This window comes from Paramisgurnus dabryanus, chromosome 12 (assembly GCF_030506205.2).
Source record: "Paramisgurnus dabryanus chromosome 12, PD_genome_1.1, whole genome shotgun sequence".
NCBI lineage: Eukaryota > Metazoa > Chordata > Actinopteri > Cypriniformes > Cobitidae > Paramisgurnus > Paramisgurnus dabryanus.
Window position 1 is genome coordinate 15057465 of NC_133348.1, and position 23438 is coordinate 15080902.

The following is a 23438-nucleotide window of genomic DNA, read 5'->3' on the forward strand; positions in this document are numbered from 1 at the left end:
CTAGCGATTGTTGCAAATGGCAGAGCCGGGGAAGAAGCATCGAAAACCCTTGACGGAAGATTCCAAGAAAAGAAAAAGAGCTTCAGACCTAATATATATATATATATATATATATATATATATATATATATATATATATATATATATATATATATATATATATATATATATATATATATCATTTCTATATTCAAGAAATATTCATTTCTTATCAAATTCAGTGTCTTAAATGATCTGTGTAAAAGTATTTTTGTTAAGAAGAAATAATGAAGGCAGAAGGAGAAGAGAACATGTTTGCAGAGTTTCTTACATAACAGTGCCTGGCTCTGTGTACATGTAGCTATATTTAAAGCGGGACATCTTTGGTTCTGACTCATTACTGAGACGTTTGAGAGGTTGTATCTCATGCATTTCTGTCGTCACGACTGATCCTACAGCTGTGCCGAGTCCAGAAATCTACAAATGAACAGACTTCTGTGCAGCATCATACATTTTATCAACTGTACCCCTTAGTATACAATATATGATTTGCTAGTTTTGCATAGAAGAAATCTGGCAAATTGCTGCTATACTGGTTTATTGTTGACTGCAGGATTTGCAGTGAAGTAACAAGGTAATAAGGTACATCTCTGTCCTGTGTTTGTACCCATCAAATGTTTCTTTCTTTTGAAGATTTTCAGGAACCGTACGCTGTTGTGGTTCTTCTGGAGAAGGATTTAGTTGTTATTGACCTCGCACAAAACGGGTATGCATCAGTCAATCACGGCGTTCTGTGTTTGCGTCACAGTTAGTTATGTGTGATTAATATGACACTTTTCTCTAAATGTCACCACAATGTCATGGTGATGGTTTTGGTCCATCATGTTTCCATAGTTATCCTATCTTTGAAAACCCATATCCCATGACGATTCATGAGTCCCCTGTGACGTGCTGTGAGTACTTAGCCGATTGTCCTGTGGACCTCATACCTGCACTTTATTCTGTTGGGTCTCGCCAAAAACGACAGGGCTACAGCAAAAAGGTAAGGCTAGATAAATGCAACACTCATATACACAAAGCTATTGTTCTGACAGATAATAATGAGAGACTGGGATGAAGGAATGTTTTACATTTAATGAAACTTTTGATCAATACAGTTTTGCAACATGGGTGGAATAGATGGCATTTGTGGCAAAATGTCAATTACTATAGAAATTGCTTTTTTAATAATTTAAAGCTGATCTTTATATCTCTCTTTTTTGTTAAAGGAGTTAATGAATTATTCCATAAAAAGTATATTAATTGAGATATATAAAGATTAAAGTGAACATTTGAAAAACAGAAACACAACTCTGTAATTGATGTTTGTGCGATTGTCACTAGCTATGTTTCCATCACCCTGTTTTTATGTGCATTTTGAAGTATCACATCAGAAACAAGTCATGGAAGCGCCAAAGTTTGAATAAAAATCCCTTAATTCGCAAAAAAAAAAGTACACTTTGACCTACGTGAAAAAGAGTATATGCAAATATAGGCAGATGGAAAAACATTTGGAAAATAAATTCTGATGTAGCGAACATTAAAGGGGACATTTTAAGATGTAGAATAAATATTTGGTGTCCCCAGGGTACGTATGTGACGTTTTAGCTCAAAATACCATATACTGTAGATAATTTATTATAGCATTTAAAAAATTGCCACTTTGTAGGTGTGAGTTAAAATGCAATTGAGCTGATAAAATGCAAACACTGATCGCTATAATGGTGGTTTGTTGAAATTGAAACTCAATTGTGCTGTCAATTATTTTATCTCTCTATTTCTCTTCACTAAATTGCAGTGCCATGGTTGTATATTTGCAAATTAAGGGGCTGTATTATTATTATAAGATGATCCCCTTTTGACATCACAAGGGGTGCAAATTTCAATTACCTATTTTTGCACATGCTTGCAAAGAATGGTTTACTAATGGCGCTTTTCCATTGCATAGTACCCTACGGTTAGTTTAGTTTGGGTCGGGTCAGCTCACCTCACTTTGGCGTGGTTAGCTTTTCCATCGAGTTTAGTATCACTTTGCAGTGGGAGGGATTATACAGGGTTCCCGCGGGGTCTTAAAAAGCATTAAAAGCATTGAATTTATGAATTTGGAAATAATACCTTAAAAAGACTTTAAAAAGTCTTAAATTTTGATGTCTGGGTCTTAAAAATTGTGCTGTATGTAACTTCTCCATATTGTATTTTTCCTTAAAAGTTTCTTTGTCAACCACATTTTATTAAATCAGGGATGCAAACACATAGCTTTTCAGCGCCTGCGCCTTTTTATTATTAATGGCATTTTGGTTGTGAGCACATCGTGTCTCTACCGATGAGTCTGCTGTACGTTCACATGCTCTCTGTTTCTCGATGAATTGGGTGCGACATGAAGCGAGTTCAGCGTAACATGTTTCTGAACTTGAGCAGAGTTGTATGCATAGAGGTTTTCACGGAGGACCGGGTCCGATTAACATTATGTGTAAAACCCTAGTCGATAGGAAAACGGCCGTGATCAGAGTCAGTCAGCGCTAATGTTCACGTGCAGTTTCAAGCTGCGTGCCTCCGTTTCTATTGCGATAACAACTGGCTTGGTTTGAAAGTCACGACCACGCGCTGCACTTTCTTTCTCCGTCCCTTTGTTTAATAATGTTATTATTAATGAACCATCTTTTTATATCTAAAAAGTTTGCTCAAAGATCACAAAGATGGTAGCAAAAAAGCAATGTGAATGTTAATTAAGCCCATTGCACGAGCAAAGCTCAAGCTGACTCTAGATATAAAAAACGCAAAACTCTAATATAAAGTCACCAGTCACTGGGACAGCAAGTAGACTTTTGAATCTAAAATAATAAGTGGATTAAGCTCTTTTAATCTGCAAGAGAGTAATTAAAAGAGGCACTTTTACTGCTTCTGCTCTATCTAAAAAAGGAAAGAAAACTACCATAAACCATAACACACCGATTACATTTATAATCTATAGACCTGCACTTTCTATCATTAATATACTATACATATTTATACTATACATATACTATACATATAGTTTTATCAGGCTGTATTGGAGAATGTGATCAGTTATGGAATACATATTTGGTATGGGAATTTAACGGTACATCTGAAATCTAGGCTTGGGCGTCTTTTTCATACGGCTATGAAGATCATGGGCAGAACAGAACCTGCTTATCTCCAGACTCTTTATGAAAAATCTATGTTGAGAGAAGCGAATAAGATTCTGTATGATACAACTTATATCTTGCACTCTGAGTTTGTGATGCTGCCATCAGGGAGAAGATTGAGAATGCCCAGCTGTAGATTAAATCGGTACAAGAATTCATTTATCCCTTCAGCTGTTAAGTTATTAAATAATATAAAGTAGGAATCATGATTTGCACTCGTTTTTTTTTTTTTTTTTTTTTTCATTTTATTTCATTTTATTTTTTATTTATTTATTTTTATTTTTATTTATTTTTGTACATGTGTATTTTTCTTTATGGTTGTTATGTAATGTGTTTGTTTGTGTTATGTTTGGTAGTGCAGTGGTTGCATTTGTGTGCCCAAGATAAATTTCCCATTGGGACAATAAAGTATACCTTACCTTACCTTACCTTATATTATTGTATTCAAAAGAGTTTGATAAAAGGGGTCATCTACACAAGTATTGCTTCATATGTCAGTGCAAAAACAGTAAAGTGTTTTGTGATGCTTTGACAAACATTGTCAGCTTTGTTCATTTATGGTTGGATTTATGAAATATAATGTGAAATTAATATAAATGAATGCAGCCAGATGGAAGGCCCTGGATACGTTGCAGGAGGTGGCCAGGAAGAAGAGGAAGAAGGAGTAAAGCAAGAAGAAGTGCTAGATAGTTCAATAAGAGTTTTGGTTTAACATAAAAAATGAAATTGAATATTCCAAATTAATGTCGGCGTCTTTTGATTTTCGAATTTCATTTTTCTCTACAGTATATACCTAGGTTGGTAGGGATGGCAGGGGTCTGTGGCAATGTAGCCTAAGTATCTGGATATTTGCCTGGGTGTGAGGGCTTAGATTACCTTTCTCTTTTTTGAACATACATGTGTTTGCATCTCTGTTTGTTTAATAAAGTAGTATAAATAAAGAGTGGCGGATCCAATAATTGAGAACGCAACACAGTCCCGGGTCACAGTACAAAATACTGCGAACGCGTGATACCTTCAGTAAATGAAGATCACCACAACCATAGACTGCAACACAACACAGCAACAGGCAAAGGAGAAGCGGGAAAAATCAAAGAAAATCTCAGAAATTCCTTAACAACTTAACATTGTTTGGCAAACTTTCTTGTGGCCTACTGAAAAAAATTTTTCACACTTGCTTGGCTTATCATCTTTTTACCCATTTCACATCGGAAAAATAAATGAACACAAGTTTAAGTATTTTAGTTTTTCTTTGCTGGTAGGGACGTGAAATGGGTATTAATTTTTTATATAAATGGTCTTAAAAAGGTCTTAAAAAGACTCGAATTTAACTTGAAGAAACCTGTAGGAACCCTGTTATAGGCGTGTCGTTATATTTGCGCTGCCTACTGCTGTGACATTATACAAGTGAGAGAGTAGTACATTCCCATACATTTATTTATTTCTCAGTCCGCCATAAAATTAAAATGGCCACAACAAATAGATGTTTGCACATCGCGTTTATCACTACCTCTGTCTCAAATGACAGTTTCTGTTGGCGTCAGTCTACGGCGCTCCGCTGAGCCTCATTTAAGTTGCATTTAAGCATATATAATGCGGACGTGCACGTCGCGAATGTCCTGCCACAAACTGCAAGTCTGGAAAAAACTGTTATGGTGTCCCGGATTCTCAACCTGTGGATGTTTATCATCGCTAAACGGGAGTTTGGGAACTTATAGTTGAGCACAGATGACAACATGTTTGCTCGAGACAGCGCAAGCTAGCAGTAAGCTAAAGCTAATCTTTTACATTATAGCGATGACGTTGTAGTGACGATTCTCTCAGACCAATCAGTAATCTACAGTGTTTTCGCGTCACGTTTGGTATCAGCTCAGGTCACTTGGAACCCCAACCGAGGTTGTACGAAAAAAAGTATCGGGTACTACGTACTGCACCCGATGGAAAAGCTCCCAAAAGTAATCTTACCTGACCCAAACTAAACCAATCCGTGGGGTACTATGCAATGGAAAAGCGCCATTAGTTACTGGGTTGTTTTTTATATTTTCTAGGTTGACAGAAGCACTGGGGACCCAATTATAGCAGTTAAACATGGAAAAAGTCAGATTTTCATGATATGTCCCTTTTAAATCCGTGTGACTGATCGTCTGTTTCCACTGATGGTGTTTTTTTTCGGTTGCACCATAACATCATGCCTTGTTTAACTGTTAGTTACTAGGTTAGCAATACCACCATCATTTGCTTGAAAAACGTGATGTAAACACACCTTATTCGCATTTGTTTGTTTTGTTTTTTTGGGGGGGGGGTTTGGCGGAGGGGGAATTCACGTTTAGATGGAAACCCAGCTAGTGTTGTAAGAACTTTGTGTTTCTAGTGTATCAACAGAGTTTAGTTATGCACCTGGTGTCATGTAAATGTGTAGCAGATGGCTTTTGTTTAAATTTAGTTTGTTTCTGGCTGGTTTTTGTTGTTGATGTGTGCAAAGAACAGCGCTTCCACTGTGTGGTACTGGACGACGCTGCTCAGCTCGGCTCACTTTACTTTGGCTCGGTTTGCTTTTCCGCTGAAGTTTAGTTTGCTCCAAAGTGGGTGAGATTATAGACTTACAGTATATATCGACTTATACAGCCTCTACTGCTGTGACATCATCGTAAACACGACACATACAGATGCATAACATAGGAGCAATGGAGCATATTGATGAAATGGTGTACTTGATTGTCGGCATGTTGATGTTTTTCACTGCTAAAAGGGAGTTTGGGAACTCTTACAACAAAGTGCAGATGACATTACTTGGTTTGCTTGATGGCGCATGACGGCTAATCTTGCATTAGCAATGACGCTCATAGTGATGATTTTCTCTGACCAATCAGTGATTGTACAGTGTTTACAGGTCACATTTCAGTACCGCTGTATTGGTACGGCTCAACTTAGGTGGTACTAAAAAGTACTTGCTTTTTAGTTACTGTACACAGTGGAATCCTCCCAACAGTGAGCAGTACCAACCATACTGAGCCATATGTGTATAATACGTCATAAGTCTATAAGTCTTATCTAATTTAATTTTGTGTAAGTGCTTTACTTTACCTTGCATTATGATCTATGCCATATTTTTTTATTCAGGATCCAGGATGTTTCAAATCCAGGTTTTTGAGTAATTTAGATTGTGGCCCCTATTAAATAGCCCTCTTGCCCTATAACTGTGTGACCTAGAGTCCCCGTTGTGCGGCAAAATGTGTCCCCAGACTGTGTGGGTCAGAGTCACAGATAGAGATATTTCTGGATATGAAATAAAACATGACCTCTCAACCCAGAATGGAGTTCGGTGTTTAAATTGTTGGCATGTCTCCAACAGGGTTGTAGGTTAAACCAGGCTACCCACTTAAATCAGTAGCATTGAATTCCTTTCGAATGAACAGCTTAAACTTATACACCTCTAAGAAATGGCTTTCCTATAGAGGCTCGCCAGACATTTAATAAATGTTCCACCCACGTTGCAAAAATGTTCTGCGGCTGCCGGCACAGTCATTATATTAAAAGAGAAAGCTTTTCTTATAAAACCTACAAATTAGCTGCTCTATTTCTTAATATATTTTTTTAGTAATGTTCACATGGTTAAGGGCAAATCTTTTTATATATTGTGAAAAGTCAGATTGATGTGCTATGGTGTTGTAGTTGCTGTTTTAAGGGATTTTGTGCTTCTCTTGTTTATCATAGGAATGGCCTATCTGTGGAGGAAACTGGGGCCTGGGCACACAAAGCTACCCTGAAATAATAATAACTGGGTAAGAAGAGTATGTATGTATGTATGTATGTGTGTGTGTGGATCACCAAGACATCAGTTGTGCCCATTAGAAAAATTATGTAATAAACATACTATGTAAAGTCTCAGAAAGAATACCCAAAGATTTAAGGTAGGGGTTTTCAAAACTGCTTCTGAAGTGATTCAGTCCTTTAGTGCCAATCTTAGTCTTGAATCCAGACCTGCATCCAAAAATACGTATTGTGACAGTACATAATGAATGAATTAAATAAATGTATGTCCTTTGACCTATGACTTAATCACAACATCCGCCACCCTAATTTACTTTTGTTTGTGAAACAAGTACAATTAAATCACAAAGAATACGTTTCTTAGTATCTAACTCAATTAAAGAGACACCCAGTTCAGAGATTTCTTTAAGTGTATTTACTCGTGTATTTGGACAACACATTGACACGCATTACCTAATTGGAAAATATAGTTTCCATCTCATGCATACTGTGAAATCTCATGCTGCGTCTGAAACTTCTACTTCGATACTGTAAAGTAAGCTAAAAGCAAGAAGGCGAGGCAAGTACTATGTCCGAATTCATAGTATTCCAAAAAAGTAATCTGTGCCAGATTATGTTATATTTTTGACAGCAAATGCGGGCCGCAGAGTGGGGGAGAGAGGGCCGCAAACGGCCCGCGGGCCGGGAGTTTGAGACCACTGTTATATAGTATCTACTCTTTTAACGGTCAATAATTCAGTACCTACGGTCACAGTATGCGATTTCAAATGCAGCCTCAGTGATGCAGCAGACCATCCAGGGTTTTTTGCCCACTGTTTTTTGCATATTGAGGTTTTGGCTGTACGGTTTGTTATGTATACAGCTTTACTACTGCCGTATCCATGTAGTAGGCGATGCAGCGAAGGTCTCTGGGATTATTTGAAAATTACAGGCATGTGTGTTTAAATAAAATTTAAGCTATTGTATAAGTAGGTTTACACTACAGCAGTGTTCTAAAAATAAAAACGTTAATTTGCATTTTTAAATACCAAACACGATTCTTTTGAGTGTTGTATACAGACAACAGCGTTATTAAAATGATCCACTTTTGCACATTTCTGTAAAAATGAATAAATATGCTGTGTTTTGCATGCCAGGCCAGTAGTTGGCGATGTCACACAATGTCTGAACACATCATTCTTATGCACATGATTTAGGGGCGGTTTCCTGGATAGGAATTAGCTTATGCCAGGACTAGGGCTGCGTCCGAAACCACATAATGTAGGGCCCTATAATTTCAGCGATCACGGAATCGCGATCACGGAATCGCGGACGGAATCGCGGAATTGGCAAATTAACAGGGAATTGGTTAATTAACACAGAATCTAGTGTTAACGCGGAATTTCGCAGAATTTAAATTATTTTGAATAAAATTCTGTTTTTGTGTGGGAGACTAACGTATGTCTGGGGGAAATGCAGACCGGGGGAAGTAAATCTGGGCGACACACCCCCTCTCATAGTTTCAGACCCCCTCCAAAACACTGAAACCTTGGCGAAGCGGCTCTCCACGACTCTGCTTTCGTCAGCGAAAACATTAAGAAATTTGACGCTAAGCACTCAGTTCCGAGCAGTTCCCCGTTGACTTTTATGTGACCGGAGAACTGTTATTTTGTAAGTTTTGTCAACATTTTGTTCACTGTGAGCGCAAAGATACATGCATTCTCTCATCCACACCTGTCTCACTGCACCTCTCTCACGTGCACGCGCTCTCGCATTTAAAATATAATCATCTGCATCATGGCGCCGTGCTCTGTCTCTCTTTTTTTAATCATTTAATCATTAACATTAAAGGCATTAAAGGCTTTTTATGACTAAAAGAAGAGTAAAGGGTAAAAAAAATAATTGCCAAAAATTAAAACGGATAAAACGGAATTTTCAAAAATTAAAATGGAGAAAACGGAATTTGGGAAAAAATAAAACGGAATTTGGGAAAAAATTTAACAGATTTTATAGGGCCCTAATAATGCTCAGTAGGTACTGAATGAGATGAAGTACTTATTTACTGACAGTTAAAACAGTAGGTACTGTATAGTATGAATGCGATTCGGAGATACTACATCCACCATGTTGATACATCTTGTGACATACATCGTCGTCATCACGTCATGTCATACCAGTGCGAAAACGGGCGTATCGCTGCTTTTGCCTTTCTTCTTCGTTGCATAACTCCGCTCCTGGGGCATCACGGGATAGTGAAGTGTCCATCGTATGCACGCTTCGAAATCTAACCCGAAGTAGTTAGAAGTAACCCGAAATACTGTTTTTGGAATACTACGCATTCAGACATACTACTAGCCTCGCCTACTGCTTTTCGCCTACTATATAGTATGGAAGTAGGCGGTTGTGGACGCAGCCACCCCGTAATGTTTTCCCAAAGTCACATTTTTTTTTGTTTACACAGGATGATGGTATCATTTGTAAAAACTTCTGCTTTGAAAACTGTTTAAAATACTTGGCATTTTGAGACACCCAAAACACCATTGTAGTAAAAGGCCAAAACATATAAATTCAGTTTTTAGTCGAAAACTGTGTTGTGTAAATGCCTCCATAACTCTGCAGGATAGTATCCCTTTAAGATCAAGGTGGACTCCTGGTTTAGGGAAATACAAAATAACAGTATAATGTCAGTATACTAAATAGAAAGAAATTTAGAAATAACAAATATGGGCACAGTATGTGTATCATTAATCTTTTACTCTGTTCTTTATTCTCCATCACTGTTTCTGGTTCTGCTGAAATGGCAGAAGTATGAAAAAGACTGTAACAGAGAAAAATTGTGTGACATTGATGAGTGGGATGCAAGGGTATCGAAAAGGAAGTGTGACAAAAACAGTAGTAAGCAGTTTCTCGTGTATCAGCCATGAGATGACAAAACCTTTTATGTGTTGTTGTGGGTTTGACAGTGGTGGGACAGGCACCTCCTCTCAGCTTTTCACTAGCATTTATCTGACACAGAACTTGCTTTACTTCAATGGCTTGTTTGGATACCTATGGTTATGTAAAAGAGCCCAAGAGTTTATGTGGGTTAGTTTATAAAAGGCTGTGAATCTGAGATTTGATCTGCTGTTCCCACAGGCATGCAGATGGTTCAGTGAAGTTTTGGGATGCCTCAGCAAGTGAGTACTGCACCTGACTTCATAATAACCTCATTAAACTCATTTACTGCATATGCATAATAGGCCAAATTGATAGAGTTTATAAATATTTATAAGTGTGTGCAGTATAGTTTTTTTTAACTTGCTTTAATCACATCTATTACTAAATGTATGTACTGTATAAGTGTTTCCAAAGCAACTTGCTGTATTAAAAGGATACATTTTGTATAAAATGAGTGTATTCCCAGTAAATCCAACACAATTTGACCACATTTGGGAATGCATTTTCATTGATTGCAACTCACAGTATGTTCAGAAGATTTTGTCATAGCCTGGATAAGTGCCGATCTTAACTGGTACATATAATGCAAAACCCTTTCTATATAAAGTGACCCTGACCACAAAACCAATCCTATGTAGCACATGTATATCTGTAGCAAAAGCCAAAAAAATGCAGTGTATGACCAAAAAATATCTTTTTTTTTTTGCCCAAAATTATTAGGATATATTTCATCATAATGTTCCATGAAGATATTTAGCACATTTCCTATCATAAATATATCATAAGTTTATTTTTGTTGGTGGATATGGAGTTGCTAAAGACTTCTTAATATTTAGTTTTTTGCGCCCTCAGATTTTCACATAATTGTATCCCAACCAAATATTGTCCTATCCCAACAAACCATGCATCAATGGAAGGCTTATTTATATAAATCTTATAATCTTAATTTAGAAAAATTGACCCGTATGACTAGGTTTGTGGTCCAGGATGACAAATGTCCAACTGGAAAAATATATTCTGCTGACTGCTGTTGTTTAACACACAACATCAAACATGGGTGACCTTACTGTAAGGTAATTTTCAGTGATTTATGACCCAACTGGGGACTGACCCTATAATGTCACACAGCTCACTGTCCCGCAAACAAATAAACTCATAATAACACAGGCGTTGCCTAACCTTACAAACTGCTGAGAGATACCAGTATCCCGAGTGTGTTACCTGTAAATGGCTTTTGACCTTCAAACTATAAATGTGTCAAAGTATGACAGTTTTTGCTCCATCTTGAGCTGCAAAGAGACAAAATTAGAATTTGCAGATACCTGGGGGTATTTTTTGCCGTGGTTGGGACAAAAAGGGACAAATCCAGTCGTTGGGTTATAAAACCTATGCTGGGTTGTTTTAACCTACGGCTTATGAGTCCATGGGTTGAAACGACCAAACATTCTTTAGAGTGAAGCTTTTTTAACATTCAGATGGACTTTATTTTCAGTAGAAATACAATTTTTTCCTCCATCAGAATATAATGCTAATTAGTTGGAGGGTTTAATCCTGCTTAAAGAGAATGGCTAATGCCCTTCAATGTATTTTGCTTTAACTAAGCAATTGCAGTCAGTGGATTAGAGTTTAAACAAAAAATGAACAAAACACATTAGAGGGCATTAAAACATTTTACATCATCTTTTTAGAAGTCCAATGCAAAAAAAAATAGTATTAGTTATAACAGTTTAGTTTACAGTTCACTAAAATATATGATTCTGATCGGCCTGTTGTTGCATAGTGTAGTAAAGTATGTTTGTAATATGACATATAAATTATATAACTGGCCATTGTCCAGGAGAACATCTTAATGCCTTTCTCCACAACCTTTTTTCTTTTCACGTAATAAATCCTCAAATCAATATTTCATGTGCATTTATTTATCAATCTCACAGTAGCCTTGTAATAAGTATGATAATGTACAGTCCGCCTGGCTTTACGGCCTTCAGGGGTTCCTATCATCTTGACATGTTTTGTTATGCAATAAAGACCAAATGACTATAAATGATTCCTTTCTAATATGTGACCCTGGACCATTGGTCATAAGTAGCATGGGTTTAATTTTAGCAATAATTTTGCCCAATACACTGTATGGTGCAAAATTATTGATTTTTCTTTTATGCCAAAAATCATTGGGATATTAAAGGGATAGTTCACCTTAAAATGAAAATTATGTCATCATTTACTTATCCTCATGTTGTTCTAAACCTGTATGAATTTCTTTTTTCTGATGAACACAAAAAATATATTTTGAGAAATGATGGTAAACACACAGCAGATAGCAACCATTGGCTTCCATAGTAGGAATAAAAAAATGATGGAATTTAATGGGTACCGTCAACATTATCATTTATCAAAAAAAAATTTCATCACAATACTTCCAAAATATTTTTTTCCTACTATGGAAGTCAATGGTCACTATCTATTGTGTGTTTACCATCATTTATCAAAATATTTTCTTCATAATTTATCACAATACTTCCAAAATATTTTTTCCTACTATGGAAGTCAGTGGTCACTATCTGCTATGTGTTTACCATCATTTATCAAAATATTTTTTTCATCACAATACTTCCAAAATATTTTTTCCTACTATGGAAGTCAGTGGTCACTATCTGCTATGTGTTTACCATCATTTATCAAAATATTTTTTTCATCACAATACTTCCAAAATATTTTTTCCTACTATGAAAGTCAATGGTCACAATCTGCTATGTGTTTACAATAATTTATCAAAATATCTTCTTCATCATTTATCACAATACTTCCAAAATATATTTTTCCTACTATGGAAGTCAGTGGTCACTATCTGCTATGTGTTTACCATCATTTATCGAAATATTTTCTTCATTATTTATCACAATACTTCCAAAAGATTTTTTTCCTACTATGGAAGTCAATGGTCACTATCTGCTGTGTGTTTACAATCATTCCTCAAAATATATTCTTTTGTGTTCATCAGAAAAAGGGAATTCATACAGGTTTAGAACAACATGAGGATGAGTAAATGATGTCAGAATTTTCATTTTAAAGTGAACTATCCCTTTAAGTAGATCATGTTCCATGAAAATATTTTGTACATTTCCTACCATAAATATATATATAAAAAAAACTGTGAGTAGATACAGTTACTAATAACTTTAAAAGTGATCTTCAAAAAATGTACCTTTATAATTGGTTTTGTGGTCCAGGGTCACATATCACACCTAGAAACAAATAAATGAATGATATTCTTCCCCCTATGATGCTCAGTAATGCTCCAGGTGCTGTATAAACTAAAGACAGCCAAAGTGTTTGAGAAGGTGCGATGTAAAGAGGACAAACTCAGCACAGAGATCGTGGACGAGGACCCGTTCGCCATTCAGTTGATGTCTTGGTGTCCCGAGAGTCGTATGCTTTGTGTTGCTGGTGTCTCGGCTCACATTATTATATACAGATTCAGCAAACAGGAAATCACCACAGAGGTTGTGCAGGTAAGGGGCATGTGCATTATTTATTGTTGTCTAACTATATAGATGTTCTTGTAAAACTGTTATTTATTAGATTGAAGCTGTGTAACTGTGTTTTTTTTTCAGGGTGTCCTCACACTCTCTGTTTCTCTTACTGTCTTGAGTTATTTTTATTCCCTGTCAACTGGCATGACTCTTGGGGATAATAATAATATAAAATCTGTTCATTAAGTGGATGTTGTTCAGGCACTTGAAATGTGCGTGTTTGTGTGCATGTGTATGTGCAGTCTGCAAAGCCAACTGAGGATAGCCGAGGAACAGTTGTTACTCAGATGCTTAACTAAATCCCAAATCCTTTCAAAGCCGTTCTAATTAATGCTCACCACATCTAGCTGTATATTGATTTTAATACCACATTCATTTAGCTGCCTCACTGTTTTTGTGCAAGCTGTGCATTTGCATACAAATGGCCCTGTGACTCATAAAGAAGAGCTTGTGATAAAACTTTTAAAAACTATATCTCTGAATAATAATTTGAATTATTTATGGTTTTAAGATGCAGCAAATTAACAAAAGTGACCTATGAATGTTTAAAGAGATAGTTCAGACAAGAAATTCTGTTCCTACCTGTCCTTATATGACTCATGCTCATGAATATGCAAATGCTTTGAGCCGATTAAAGGGATAGTTCACCCAAAAATGAAAATTCTGTTATCATTTTCTAACTCTCATGTTGTTACAAACCCGTATAAATTTCTTTGTTCTGATAAACACAAAGGAAGATATTTTGAGAAATGCCAAACTGATCAAAGGCCCCATTGACTTAAATAGTACTTTTTTCAACTATGGAAGTAATTGGGCCTCAAAATTGTATAAATTTCTTTGTGCTGATGAACACAAAAGAATATATTTTAAGGATATTTTAAGGCCCAATACTTCCATAGTAGAAAAAATACTATTTAAGTCAATGGGGCCTTGGATCAGTTTGGCATTTCTCATAATATCTTCCTTTGTGTTTATCACAACAAAGAAATTTATACAGGTTTATAACAACACACTCTAAAAAAAAAACGGTGCTTTATACCACCAAAAGTGGTTCTTTGCTCGTAATCATAGAAGAACCGTTTTAAGTGCCATATAGCACCGGTGAAGCACCAGTGAAGAACCATATGGGGGCCATATAGCACCACTATAGCACCACATATGGTTTTACATAGCACTATGTGGTTCTACACAGGTGCTTTACCGGTGCTATATGGCACTAAAAACAGTTCTTCTATGATAACAAGCAAAGAACCACTTTTGGTGCTATATAGCACTGTTTGTTTTTAGAGTGCATGAGAGTTAGAAAATGATAACATTTTTGGGTGAACTATCCCTTTAATCATCTTAATGCGTTTACATATTCATGAGCAGGATAATATTGAGTCATATAAGAAACAGTATCAGTGCATGTGCTGCAATAGAAGTCGCAAGAACCCACGTGATTAGTTAACAGAGCTTCATTCTCACAAAAGAAGTGCGAAGAACTGTGCGAGTTACGGGTTTGCTGACAGAATGTTCACACATCTGTATAATGAGGGCAAATTAAAGCTATTAGCACCTCGAGTCCCTGTGACTCTCATGCACAGAGACACATACACCAATTAGTGTGCCTCAAATTAAGAATAGTGACACCGATGGGAATCAATTAACAGCGTTTAGCTGATTTATACACATCTGTGCTCATATGCACTTATCTATCAATTACACGTGTGCATATGTGTCCTTGTTTTACAGTTACTAGAGGTTAGATTACAGTACGAGTTAAATGATCTGGAGTCTCCAGACATGGGCGGAGATCAGACACCAGCTCATCACACTCCAAGCACCTCCCCCAGTCCACAAAACGCCACCCCTCAGACACACCCTTCAACTAGCAGCAATTCTTCGGATGGGATGAGAGACAACATCCCCTGTCTCAAGTAAGATGCTTTTGGTCATTTTTCTTGTTTAAAGGAAAACAGCACAGTTTTTTAATATTTTACTATGTTTTTACCTCAACTTCGATTAATTAATACATGTCTATCTTTTTTCAATGCGTACACTTAATCTTTTTACAGCGCGTTATGAATGTGTTAGCATTTAGCAAATGCTAACAAATAAAAGACAGTCAATGCTAATGTAAACAGTGGCTGGATATGGATTTTAAGTTGGATATGAAGATGAAATCTGACGCATTTAGCTTCAGTGTTAAAACTGATAAAATAATTGCTGTCTGTAATTCTATATGGGCTATAATGGCAACCATTTTTTTGGTTAGTTCATTAGTTCATTTTTGGAACTGTGAACTAGTTCAAAATTTTGAAAACTATGAACTGAACTAGTTCATTTTAAAATTTGTGAACTGAACTAGTTTATGTAGAAAGTGAACTTTCCCAACACTGCCCAATGACTTCCATAGTATTTGTTTTTCCTACTATGTAAGTCAATGGGTGCCATCAGCTGTGTGCTTAGTAATAATTGTAAAATATGTGTCTGCATGATTGTAATCAGTTTTTAAATAGAAAGGTGGCAACTACTTCAAACTTAAACAATTTCAAATAATGTACAGACATATCATATTACCCTATTTTATATATATAGGTTTGTGACAAGGACAGATTAGATATTGTCATCTCTGCCTCTCTGTATAGTACAGTATATAACTTCAAAATCTCATTTCATGCTGTTGTTGTTCCCTCAGGGTACGCAGCAGTCCTCTGAAACAGTCTCCTGGATATCAGGTGGAGCTGGTGGTACAGCTGGTGTGGGTCAGTGGAGAGCCACCCCAGCAGATCAGCAGCCTGGCCATCAATTCCAGCTACGGCTTGTGAGTCCAAACGCATGAAGCATGGGGATGTGGGATAGCGACCCAGGTGGTCTCAGGAGAATCACTCCATGGTCCAGCGAAAGAAAATATCATTTATATGAAAAGTTTGAAAAGTCAGTTGATCACTGAGAGTTCTGAATCAATTGTAAATGGTGGTTCAGCACCTAAAACGTTATTAATCAAATGATGCAGACAATTTTTAAATAAAATCACATAATTTACAGTGAGGAATCATCACAATAAGCATTTCTAAGCTTAATTTGTATAAATAGAAAATATTTTATTTTCTTACAGTGCATTCGAGCTATGACCATGATGACATAGTGTATTTTGAATACTGGTTCCCAGATTTGGATACTGAATTGGGTTAATACTCCTAACCAGTAAAAAATAAAGTGCTTTCCCATGTATGTTGGTGCTTTAAAATACAATAGGGTGTAGAAGTTTATAAGATGTAAAAAATATTTTGGTGTGTACCCGGCATTAGAAGTACAATATACTATATTGAGATTCATGTGTTTAAATGGGATGTCTCTATTGTGTGTGTGTGTTACAGGGTGGTGTTTGGTAATAGTAATGGTCTGGCAGTAGTGGATTACTTACAGAAGACGGTTCTGTTAAATATGGGAATTATGGAGTTGTATGGCTCTAGTGACCCCTACCAGAGACAACCACGATCTCCACGCAAGAGCCGGCAACCTTCAGGAGGTGTGATATGATTTTACTTTCTGTCATTTCAAAAACATTGTTCTGTATTATTTATACAGATATTATTTATACCAAAATTATTGGTATTATACTATCTTTGTGGGGACATTGTGGGAAAATCATACTGATTTCGCGTTTTAGTTGAAAAGTATTAACAATGTACAGTTTACATTTAGCATAATTTCCCCCATAAATAAATATCAATACATTTTTGGCCATTAAAATTCTTGAGCATCACTAAAGTATCATGTACTACTGTAATACTGAAATATATTGACATGTACATTTGGTTGCCATGATTTCACAAAGTAAGATGTGATGCTGGATCAAAGATACCCTTAACTCAAACCCTAACAATTTTTTACCCTCAAATTAGTGTGAGATAATAATTTGAAAATAATTTTTTAAAGCCCCTAACCTAAATCTAACATACACCCTAATCCTGTAATCTGACTACTGTGAATGTTGATCCAGGACAAACAATGGTGTTGATCCAGGATCACATCCTACTTGGTGAAATCCTGTTTCTCCACACTGTTTCATTTGCACTGACTACAACACTGTGACCCCTGCTGGTAGAAAGCAGAAGTGCAATTTAACACACAATGCTCAGTAAGAAGAAGTGATTGCCGGTTGCCGTGACTTGGCAACAGACCGGTTGTTAGATTACCCGGTGTGGTGTGCATGTGTGTTTGCATCAGGGGTAATGAGTGATATTTAGCGGGGGGCTGGGATCTGTCGGATATGCGCGAGGGGAGAATGTTGATCAGAGCAGCTGGGTTCAGTTCCCGTCTGCCCATCTGCACTCAACCCGGAGATCACAGCAAGGCTACACACTCACTCTCCATGGCACACGCTGCGGTCACGCTACAAACGCCATACCAAAATACCACATAGATCACCTTTTCACATACCTGTATGCCGGGAATCAAAACAACAACATGTACAGCACACAGTCACTCATAAGACTGTGTGTTTGTGTTTTCACAGGGCTGTGTGACATAAATGAAGGCTCAGCCACTTCAGAAGACCGCTGTAAATCCCCCACCTCAGGTAAAACGTCCCTCAGAGCACAACACTATCCATAATGTCTGCTATAACTTGTCAATGCAAAAACTAGAGTCTGCTAAAAATTAAGGTGGCTGTGTCCTCCACAGGTGGAGTGTTTGGGGATTTTCAGTCGGTTCTCGTGTTCATTTAAAATGACTTTTTCTTGCAGTTTAAAGCAACACTATGTAGTTTCCATGTAAAAATGACTTACAGCTCCCCCATGTGGTTAAAAAGCGCAACAGTGCCTGGTATCAGACACTCTTCTGCAGGCAGGGGGAGGGGCTGTGTGCTCTACCCTCCACCGCCACTTTCAGAGTGTGCTTGTAGCAGCTAGGAGGCTGCTCAGGTTGCAGCAACAGTACAATTTGTCCAGTTAAAAGTTGTTCTATCACTGAAATAATTTTAGAGACATTATTTAAAGGTAAAAAACTACATAGTGTTGCTTTAAAATAATACATATTCAAAAAGATCTTTTTTTTATTTCTGCGATTTATTTATTCACCTTATTATCATACCACTTGTATGGAGCCTGTGGGTGCACCAAGAAATGCAGGGTTGTTTTTAAAGGAAAACACCACCGTTTTTCAATATTTTACTATGTTCTTACCTAAACTTAGTCGAATTAATACATCCCTATCTTTTTTTAATGCATGCACTTAATCTTTGTATAGCGCGTTGTGAATGTGTTAGCATTTAGCCTAGCCCCATTCATTCCTTAGGATCCAAACAGGGATGAATTTAGAAGCCACCAAACATTTCCATGTTTTCCCTATTTAAAAACTGTTACATGAGTAGTTACACCAGTAAGTATGGTAGCACAAAATAAAACTTTTGTTTGGAGCCATAGGAATGAATGGGGCTAGGCTAAATGCTAACACATTCACGAAGCGCTGTACAAAGATTAAAAGTGCACGCATTGAAAAAAGATATGTAGGTATTAATTCATCTAAGTTGAGGTAAGAACATAGTAAAAGATTGAAAAATGGTGGTGTTTTCCTTTAACCAATGCTGGGAAAATATTGGACCGAACACACCAATGGGTTAAAAATGACCCAGCATTGGGTCATTTTTTTACCCAGCCCAATATTTACTCAGCTTTGGAGTGTGATTCCTTTTCTTCTACAAAAATCATTTATACACAACATAATTGTGTGTACTTGTGCTGCATATCATCGGCCGCGTTAATGTAGCACACATTGCAGAACATCATAGAAATGTCACTCTTGTTTTGCACATGCATCAGTAAATGCGAACATAAGTTTCAAAAGGTCGACCTGACTGATGATGACTGACACTGTGATGAATGATAATGACTGACACTGATACTAATGCCTGCTGGGAGTACAGTGGTTAAACATCTGGGCCTGAAACAGGTCACAGGTTTAGATTCCCGAAGGGATGACCATGACCTGGATAGAAACTCGCATCACTCGCATTTTGTCCTTGAGCTAGACACTTAAAAGGGACTTTTTTGGATTAAAGCATTTGCTAAAATATTGTTACATATGCAGCAATCAAACTGCATACAGTAAGTGCTTCTGAGAAAGGATCTTGTGAATTACTAGGAAGAGGTAAGGTTTTTAAAGTGGCACGTGAAATAAAGATGTACATGTTGAACATCCCTCAGCATCAGAACAAGCAAAGTTGTTATTGTGAGTGGGAAAGACGCATTAAATCTAAATTTACAAGACAACCTTAGCTTGTAAATGCACTGTAATGCAGACCTCTTAGCCGAGAGTGTGTTTCAGCTTTTGTTAAATGAGGAATTGATTGCTTTGAGATACTGTCACTGAGTCGTGTTACAAAATATTTACATTTATGCATTTGGCAGATGCTTCCAAGTGACTTACAGTGCTTTTCAAGATTTGCATTTTATCATTGTGTTCCTGGGATCGAACCCACAACTTTTTGGGCTGCTAACACACTACTGAAATTATGCTGTGCACTTTTTGCCACACAGAATAATGCTATGCTAATTACCCTAAATATCACTTTTAATAGGTTGTTTTTCAGAGTCGTAACCTTTGCCATATTCTTTTTTTGTCTTCCTTCAGGGTGGCGAAAAGAACTCTGTTATGCGTTGATTCAAATAAACATATGTTTTTTTATGGTAAATGCAAACATATTCACGGTAAAACACAAGGTTATGCAAAGGCAATGTTAAGCTATTTGCATGTTCTCATCTAGTTGATTCGGTAGGAGCCATGATAGGCTGAAGACCCCCTAAAAACCTTTTTTATAAAGAGCATGACATTCACACATAGGGAATGAGGCAGATCTCAAAATAGAGATAAGATTTGCTACAAAAGGTCAGAACAGAATGAGAATGTATTTCCTAAATGACTTAACCTTCAGACGGAGCAAAGGCCTTCCCAGCTGCTCTCCCAGTGAGCGGTTTGATCAAATATTGAAAGAAGGTTGTGTAATCGAATGAGTATACATTTGCTGTAACACCTAAACGGGCCAGATCATCGTCGATCAACTGTAAACATAAACAGTAAACCCCAGGTTGATACGATATTTCATTCCTGCGCTGTGTGTTGATGCATCAACAGTAAAAGTATCTTTAACTGCTAATGTGCTTTACTTTCTTCCAAAAAAAAGTCTTGATGTCAAACCATCAGCAGTTCTACAATGGAGGAGGGAGAGGAGGTAAGGCCAGGTTTATTATAGAAGAGGTTCCACTGGTTTTGTTCAACCACATTGTCTCTGTCTCTATGTATGAACAAAACAATCAACTGCAGGAACACAGCCATGAATAAGCCCAACAAAAATACCCACTGAATGCTACGTTTATGTAGCACGCATGTAAACTGATGATATGTGCCTGTTGTGATTTGCTTGAGAAGGCCACACCGGTGGCTGTGTTTTCTAATTGTCTGTCTGTAGGAATTAAGTTTTTCAATTTGTTGTTATTCTGTACTTGTCTTTTTATGTCCGTAAACTTCAGCACGGGATAGTGAGTATGACAAAAATACGCATGTACATATAAAGAATGCAACCAGCTTTGCTATTTCCTTTATAAACAGTGGCCCGAGTACTTGGAAATTTAAGTCACACTTGGAAATGAATTTGTTTAAAGAAGCTGTATGTAGGTTTTTGATTGTACTATATTAAATAAAAAATACTATAATATATTTGTAAATATTTAGGAAACATGCCAAGTTCACATTTCTGTTTCTCGGAAACACATTGAGTTATTTTTTTTTAATGCGCCTTCTGCGTCAAAATGTCTGTTTTTGTTTTGGTCTGTTTGATCTCTGGAGGATGCAAACTTCGAAATGAGCCGCAGATTGAGTTAAAAAACACTTGCAAACGTAAAAATGAGCAGATAAACGTACAGTGTGATGGTCCATGCTTTCCACCGTCAGTTGCGCTCATGTAGATGTCTGAGGAGGAGGGGGAAAACATCTCCAATATTTAAAATTTAGACTGCAGTACCAAATTCAACCTCTAGATGTCAATAATACATATCGCTCCTTTAATAGATAGATAAGACTATGGGTGGTTTCCCGGATAGGGATTATCTTAAAGGGACACTCCACTTTTTAATATTTTTTTTAAATATGCTCAACTCCCCTAGAGTTAAACATTTCATTCTTATCGTTTTGGAATCCATTCAGCCGATCTCTGGGTCTGGCGGTACCTTTTATAGCATAGCTTAGCATAATCCATTGAATCTGATTAGACCATTAGCATCGCGCAAAAAAATTGCCAAAGAGTTTCGATATTTTTCCTATTTAAAACTTGACTCTTCTGTAGTTACGTCGTGTACTAAGACTGACGGAAAATTGAAAGTTGTGATTTTCTTGTCAGATATGGCTAGGAACTATACTCTCATTCTGGCATAATAATACCTAAATTTGCGAGATCTCGTGTCATGATCTGGGCTGGTCCAGCAAAACGTCATAATTTAACGTCATAATGGGCGGAGACATAATATATTGCGCGATCCTCACGTGAATTTGCGAGACCTCATGGGTCCATGTCACTTCAGCACGCAGCCGCTCTGCAACAAATATGGAACTGGTGGGTATTGGCGGACGGCAGAGTGCGGAGCCGTAACGCAGTGAGCCGATCTGCAGCCGCTCCGCAGTTGGTGGAAATCCAGCGTTAGGGGACTATTTTCGGTTGCTGCGTTATATCATTGCAATGAGCATGTTTTTCAAAAAAGTGGAGTGTCCCTTTAAGAGAGGACTAGGTCTTAGTTTAATTATGAAATATAACTAGTTACTGTATAACAAACATGCCTTACTAAAAACATTACTTGTGTGCATTTTGAGGCTGATGTATTTTAAGATATACAAGTGCAAGTGGTTTTCAGTTTGGATAACTCTTACATTCATTTATTTTAGGACTCATCTAATCCCTGTCTGGGAAACCATCCCCTATTATCTTAGCAGCATATAAGAAAATCAAATGCAGATTCCACTTAAGACATTCATACATTTTTAAGAGTGACTTAAATATATTTTAGGGGTCACTGTACTTTAAAAGCTTTGTGAAGTACTACTCATAGAAAACAAAATATGGTTTAAATCTTTTATCATTTTTTTATTCATTTTTATTATGGATATACCATGAAAGTGTCTTTTTTGACGGATGCTGCTCTCATAAACAGCTGTGAAAAAGTATTTTCTGTCACACGCTCATTTGGGACGATGGGAAATGTTAATGTGCTTGATACAATATAAGACAACAGATAAATAACAATAGATGAGAATCTATAACTATGGGAAAGTCATCATACAGTACATATACGCTATCACTTCTAGCTGGTGTTTTCCTGTCTGGTGCATGTTCGTGGCACGGGTATGCTGGGAATGTTTGTTTTGTCTGGTTTAATGTTAATATTTTTTTCAGGGTCTTGTGCAGCCAAATGACACTTTTTCACATCCTAATACTTTTGTTTAGCATGCAGCATTTTGCAGTTTGTCTTTGGCTGAAATCTGTTGCAGTGTCCTGTGTCCTGTTTGAAGCATCTAGCATTGCATGGCTCCTACTAAAGCTTCAATGTGTTTGTAAAGAGGCGTGTTCTCTATTTTCCAGCAAAGATGTCACGGAAATTAAGCTTGCCTACTGAGCTAAAGCCAGACTTGGGTAAGCCTCGACTTTGCGTTCATGCTACACAGCTTATGAATGTGGAAGCCATTTGCAAATGATCAGAATCTGAAGTGTCCACATGTTCAGTGTCTTTGTCAGATACAGTATGCAAAGACCAATTCTACCTCACATATTTATATGAAGTTTGTGCGTTGTTATGTAAGGTTTGGTAATGGCGGTTGTTTATCAAGTTCATAAATCTTTCATGGAGTTGGTGTTTATAGTTGTTTGATTCTGATATCTGAAATGAATAATTCTGAGAAATTATTTTGGTTATCAAAAGACTTGTGAGAAGCATTACAGATACAGTCAGCATCACAAAAAGTGTTTCTTTTTTCTGTTAAGTCAGTCATACTGTATATGTTT

At 36.9% G+C, this 23438-nt stretch overlaps 1 protein-coding gene across 1 annotated transcript in view; it reads left to right on the forward strand.

Moving 5' to 3' along the window:
- Positions 1-23438, forward strand: part of stxbp5a (syntaxin binding protein 5a (tomosyn)) — a 117444-nt gene that overhangs the window by 83323 nt on the left and 10683 nt on the right. The window contains exons 12-22 of the mRNA XM_073811406.1: positions 673-745; positions 874-1021; positions 6900-6967; positions 10071-10111; positions 13164-13384; positions 15140-15324; positions 16086-16211; positions 16768-16919; positions 17910-17972; positions 20574-20621; positions 23019-23068. Of these exons, the coding sequence (XP_073667507.1) occupies positions 673-745; positions 874-1021; positions 6900-6967; positions 10071-10111; positions 13164-13384; positions 15140-15324; positions 16086-16211; positions 16768-16919; positions 17910-17972; positions 20574-20621; positions 23019-23068 (1175 nt within the window). The remainder of the gene's footprint in view (positions 1-672; positions 746-873; positions 1022-6899; positions 6968-10070; positions 10112-13163; positions 13385-15139; positions 15325-16085; positions 16212-16767; positions 16920-17909; positions 17973-20573; positions 20622-23018; positions 23069-23438) is intronic.